The 6,110-nt window shown below is 45.8% G+C and overlaps 1 protein-coding gene across 1 annotated transcript; it reads right to left on the bottom strand.

Moving 5' to 3' along the window:
• Positions 1-2,464: 2,464 nt before the first annotated feature.
• On the bottom strand, positions 2,465-4,195 carry LOC102733828 (uncharacterized). Its single transcript, XM_081815977.1, has 2 exons — positions 4,144-4,195; positions 2,465-3,080 (listed from the first exon to the last, which is right to left on the bottom strand). Exon 2 carries the CDS (start codon positions 3,059-3,061, stop codon positions 2,768-2,770), a length of 294 nt encoding a protein of 97 aa, XP_081672103.1. The 5' UTR covers positions 3,062-3,080; positions 4,144-4,195; the 3' UTR covers positions 2,465-2,767.
• Between the last annotated feature and the right edge of the window lie 1,915 nt (positions 4,196-6,110).

Raw genomic sequence — 6,110 nt, 5'->3', positions numbered from 1 at the left:
GGAGAGGAGCTCACACCTGCTCCATAACCTTATTTAACCCTTGGTGGTCGCAGGGTTTGTATAGAATATCATTTTAAAAAGGCTTAACTGTACCTGCCTCTTTTTCTTGTGGGCAGCTGGCCTGGAAACTGCTGCAGGACTTTGAGGAGGTTCTGGAAAACGTATTTTCTCTAGCTCATCAACATCTTGGACTGCTTTGGCTTTTTTTAAACATGTGAAAGAAGTGTTATAAATAAACATAATCCTAATCTATGATGTAGAATGTGTTTAAAATATAGAGACATTTAGCGGTGCCTGAGTGGCTCAGCTGGTTGAGCATCTGACTCTTGATTTCAGCTCAAGTCATGATCTCAGGGTCGTGGGATCAAGCCCTGTGTCGGGCTCTGCGCTGAGCTTGGACCCTGCTTAAGATTCTCTCTTTCCCTCTGCCCCCCCACCACTGTCTGCGTGATCTAAATAAATGAAAAAATAAATAAGTTAAATAAATAAATAAAATATAGAGACGTTCAAAGAATAAAATAACCAATATCTTTTATTCGCCAGCCCAATATAGTCTCTGATTAAGTTTTGCTATATTTTATGCCAGATTTTTAAAAATTTATACATATCTCCATACATTTTTAACAAAGATGTTATGTGTCACATGCCATATTTTACATGATCTTGAAAATGTCTGAACATTTTTCCATATGACTAAATATTATTTTATGAACATATTATATTTCATGACAGATATAAAATGATTTGTTCAATCAACTTTCTCTTTGGGAGAATTTATGTTGTTGTTTCCCTCCTAATTTTTTTCACTATTATATATAATGTTGAAGTGATGATACTCTTATAAATAAATCATTGTGTGTCTGAATGCATATTTCCCAGTGGAATTCAGAAGGCATGCAGATGTGTAAGGATTTTTAAGATCATTTCTTGACTTTACGCCCCTAACAGCTGTGTGTCACCAACCAGTGTCCCCAGTCACGACCTGCCCCTGTAATGGTGACTGCTCCTAGAGTTATTGCTGACATTACCCATCATGCCAACAAGCAGCAATTTGAAATCCCCTGGACATGCACAAACCTTGCATACCCAGGTGACATCATTCTCTCCTCCCAGTCTGATGATTACTCATCAGCTTGCAAAGTTTGCTGGATAATTTTTGTCTTATAGTCTCCAAATTTCTCTGGAGTTCTTTCCAGACATATCTGGAGTGCTTGTGCATCATACAGGTATGAGGCAGATGATGGGCAACACACCTGTCACCTGATACCTGTTGCCTTCCTCATATCTGCTTGATGTTATTTCATAAGTAGGTTCATTCCCCAGTGACCACTGCAGCCCCACTGGAAATTCTGTTGATCTCTCAGCCTCTAGACTTTTTGCTGGTCACCAGCAAAGTCAAGAAGACGTGGCTATAGGGAGAGAGCCGATGGTGGGAATCTGAAGAGCTGAACCCTGGATATGACTCAGAAATATGATTTCTGGGTGGTCTTGATGAATTATCTTTCCCTTTCTGGGGAAGGATATCAGTTTCATCTTGAAGCTGAATGGGCTTGCTAGGTGTTTTCAAGTGTCCTTTCACCCTAACATTTTACCTGGTGATGACCTGCTTTCCCTTAATTTCAGGCTGACTGTCTTATTTGCATTAAACAGTTTTCCTTCTGAAACCTACCTAAACTTTCCTTTTTCTTCTTTGATGAATTTACTTTTATGGTCTCTTTGGAGAGGTACCCTGTATATGTGGGGAGGGGGGCTGAGGGGAAGGGGGGGCACAAGTGAGCAGGGGGAGGTGTGTGTGTGCTTTGGTATCAGTGCATATTTGCATGAATGTCTATTGATATGGAAAGGGGTGAGGATCACCCCCTTAGGCTTCTCCTAGGCAGGCACTGTGGATTCTACTTTCCTTTGTCCTGCCATAGCACAGGGGTCTCAGTGAAAGATAAAGACAGAATAGGGTGATCAAATCAGCATGTATGTGTGTGTGTCATGTGATTTGGGGTGTCAGTGTGTGCAGAAGTCTGTGTATGTGTGTCTGTGAGTATGAGTGATTCAGGGTTTGGCTCCATGTGTTGGGGCATCAGCAAAGGAGGATGCATGAATAATCATGTTGGAATTTTTACGAGCACTATTTCTTTGGAATAAAAAAATAATAATAAAGAAATAAACCAAACAGAAAAAGGGCAACTTGGGGGCCAGGATTGAGTCAGAGATGGCTTGAAACATGTATCATCTACATTCATAGAACTCACTCAGGTGCAAAAGAAGTTCTGCTCTAGCTAGGGCTGCCCAAAGTAATGGGCTCTGGGTAGCCTTGACCCATTGCCAGCGCACGAACACACACACACACACACACACACACACACACACACACACACATGCTCTCAGTGCCTATGCCAGGCCCTTTGCTGCTTCATGATGAGAGAACAACGAGAAAGTTGAGTCAGCCAATGACAAGCACAGCCAGCTGTGGAGTTAAAAGTGGTTTAATGGGGAGAAGGCAGGAAAGATCCACTTGAATCCCAGGCCCCTCTTTAGATGAGCCCTGAGCACTTAAAAGAGTAGCTCAGCCAGTGAGACTCTCAGCATCATTCAGAGGCTCAGAGCCCTCTAGAGCAATGGGAGGGGGAAATCTTGTAGAGGGTGCAAAGAGGGAAGGTATGACTCAGGGTGACAGCATGCTAATTGTAGGTAAGACACAGAAGCAGAATGGGAGAGGGGATTCAGCATCCGGTGGTTGGCTCCCCAAGGGCTTGCTTGGCTATGGACCCCATTACTTCTGCTTGGTCTTCTGCTGAGCTGGCGCTGGAGTGACCGTTGGGAGACATGGCTCAGGAACCTTGGGGTGGCAGGGCTCCGGAGCCTTGGGGTGGCAGGGCTCTGGAGCCTTGGGGTGGCAGGGCTCCGGAGCCTTGGGGTGGCAGGGCTCTGGAGCCTTGGGGTGGCATGGCTCCTTGGTTTGGGGGGCACATTGTTCCTGGGGTGGAGGCTGGCAGGGCTGTTTCACCTGCTGCTGCTGAAGCTGGGGGGGAGTGGTGCAGGGCTGCTTCTGCTGGTGGGAACTCATGCTTCACAGGAGGCTGGACCTACACAAAGAACAGATGATTAAACAGGGATTATCTAGGATAGAAGCCATATTCAATGCCAAATGTTTCTTTACAGGCCCTGTTAGAGGAAACAGCCCCTCATCTCCTCTGGCTGACCACCCCCCACAAACTTGAAAGTAAAATATGCTTTGATAATTTCTGGGCCCTTTCAAGAGGAGGAATTAAAGTCAATTTGTTCTGCTCCATTTCAGTGGGGTTCATTCTCCAGCAAACCTTTCTTCCCCAGACATGTCATATCCCTCATTGACAAGTACCCAGGGCCACACTGAAGTCTTTCGGAAAGTGACATTATAGAAACAACTGCAGTCTGCCCACCCATAGGACCATGCAGCACGCCTGTGACTTACAAAATGCCTCTCTGAGTCTCAGCTCCTGTGACCTTACTCTGCCTTTGCTAATACAGTGTGCTCTGAAATGCTCTCCTTCCCATTTCTGCTTGTCCAAATATGCCTCCACTGTAGCTCACATCTTGCGCTATCACCAGGAGATACTGAGCATGGCTCCCCCAAACAGCCCTTCCCTGTCCCTCTGTTCCCATGCCAATCATAATCTGCTTTGCATTTTCTCTATGTATGAGCATGCATTATCTTCCCTGCTAGGCTGTGAGCTTGCTGAATGAGTTCCATAACGGTCTGATTTACCCAAAGTACCTAGCATGGTGCCTGAAATACAACAAATGCATAGTAGAGGTCCACCTCATGAATTAACATTTTTATAAGTGTCATAAACAGAGAAAATAGTAGTGTTGTTGAAAGTGCTTGGGCCTGAGAGTCCTAGTCACAATCGTGCTACTAACTTACTGTCAGCACTTGCACAAACCTGCCCCCTGCCTAGCCCCAGTCTCACGGCTGTTCACCAAAGCGGCAGACTTACCTGTCCCTAATTCCCTTCACACCCAAACTGTGCTTTAATCTAAAATGACCAGTATTCTCTCTCTAATTAATATCCTTATCAGCCCTCTTACACATGTTTGCCTTTGTCCAGTTTCCACTAATAAAAAAAGTAAACATGAATTTCAAATTGGTTCCAATCAGAGACTTACCTGGTACACAGAGAATGGGGTGTCTGGTTGCTCTGGTCTGATGTGAAGTCAGCAGCCAGCTGGCTTTTTATAGGATGAATGAGCCCTGCCTCAAGGAAACAGAATCACCTCAGGCCCCCTCTGTTTTCATTCCTTACCTGTCAAACATGATTCACCCTACTCCCCTCAATTACCAGTTGGATCAGCTTTTGTGATGAAAACCACCCACTTGATATTTTTTGGCACTGGCTGTGTGACAATGATGTCACCGATGCCTAATTCCCAGTGCCACCCTCCCCCTTAGACCCAGGCATAGGGCTTGTGTTGGGGGAGGGGTGAGCCACAGGCTTCCGGGAGGGTTTAAGGAGTTAACCTAAGAGGAAGATCTGAGTCCTTTGTGTGGCCTTGCTACCTTCTTGCTCTCTCTTCTCTTGAGGGGATTGTTCCTTCTGTTTTGTGGGTTAGAATACATTTGGGCACATGAACAAGTGGGAGAGGTGTCAGAGGACCTGAGGCGGGCACCTGTTGCCTGCCTTATAAAGGTAGATGCTAGAGGTCGTCGATTGACTGATTGCAGACTCCTTGTCTGGGGATCAAATCCATTTCCTCCATCTTTCTCCTAACTCCACGGAACTATACACATTCAGATTACTTAATTATCCCCCCAACCCCACCCCTCCCTGACTGGTTGCTAATCTGGGTAAACCTGCTTTGCCTTCACCAACCACACCTTCGCCCCTCTCCTACTTCAGAAATTTTCAAGGGCTAATTCCTCTTCTGGGATAACCTTTTCCCTCCACTCCACCCATCCTTCTGGCCCTGGCCCTTCCTTCCTAACCCAGCTGTATACCACCCACACACCACCCGAAACCTGGAAGCCTTTTCTAACTATTTCAGCCCCTAGCCCAAGCCCATCCACGGAGCCCTGGGATGAGCTCACCCCCAACCCTTTCTTGCCCACTTCCAGTCCCAGCCCTGACAACTGGAGGTCTTGTTGGCTGCAGTGTTTTCCTCCTCTCTTGGCTCTGTATCTCCTGGGGGCTCTCTCAGCATCAGAGCTGTGCCTGCTCAAAACAGCACTCCCATGGTGATATTTGTTTCCATATTCATTCAACAAATATTAACAGATACCCTAGTATATGCCAGGCATGTTTCATTTGGGGAGCTATCCAAGTGTGAAGGCCACTTCCCTCAGCAGACTGGGAACTACCTAGCATCAGAGACATATCCTACTTTAGAGTCACTAGTTTAATGACTCTCAGAGAGCCTCATTCCAGCCTTCAAGTGATGGCTGAGGGATTTGAGGCTATAAGAGGTGAAATAACTCCCTCAAGGTCAAACAACAATCCCCATGAAAAAAAATGAAGTCTACAGCGAAAGCCTATGTTCTTTTTTTAACCCCTGCCTAGTCCTAATGCCTATAGAGGAAATCAAGCCAAGGCAGGAAAATAATGACAGGTGGAAAGGGGAACTCAGACTTCCTGGCTTGCAGCTGGGTCCACTCAGTTCTGGGAGAGCTTTGTGTGATGGGCAAAGTAAGAAGAAAAAAAGAGCCTTCCCTTTTGGGTAAAACCTTAATCTTTGTTAAGATGAATCCTCTTAGGTAGGAATAAAGCTGCTTAATGTTTGAAGTGGCCCTATTATTAACAGTAGGTATTTCTCGCTCTGCTGAAAATAGGAGGGGCATGAATTAGCATAGGTGGAAATAAGGGACTCATTCAGCATATCATCCCTCAGTGAACCAGGGTCTGAGAGAGGAAGGGAAAGGCTAAAATGCCTGTTTTGAGCCAGAGTTGCTTTCACTTTGGAGGAGGCCCCAGGATGGCACAGTGACAGATTCTGGGTACCTTGACTAGTAATGACACTGAGGTTGGCAGGAGATGAGCAGCCTCTGAGCTCCTGCCCAGGTATGTCTTCCCTCCTTGATGGTCAGATCCTCAAGATTCTCCTTGCCACAGGCTTTTCTTTCCTGGGAACATAAGAATAGG

This window comes from Leptonychotes weddellii, chromosome 4 (genome assembly GCF_054177405.1).
Source record: "Leptonychotes weddellii isolate Sample4059 chromosome 4, ASM5417740v2, whole genome shotgun sequence".
Lineage (NCBI taxonomy): Eukaryota > Metazoa > Chordata > Mammalia > Carnivora > Phocidae > Leptonychotes > Leptonychotes weddellii.
This window is presented reverse-complemented; position numbering and strand designations above follow the sequence as displayed.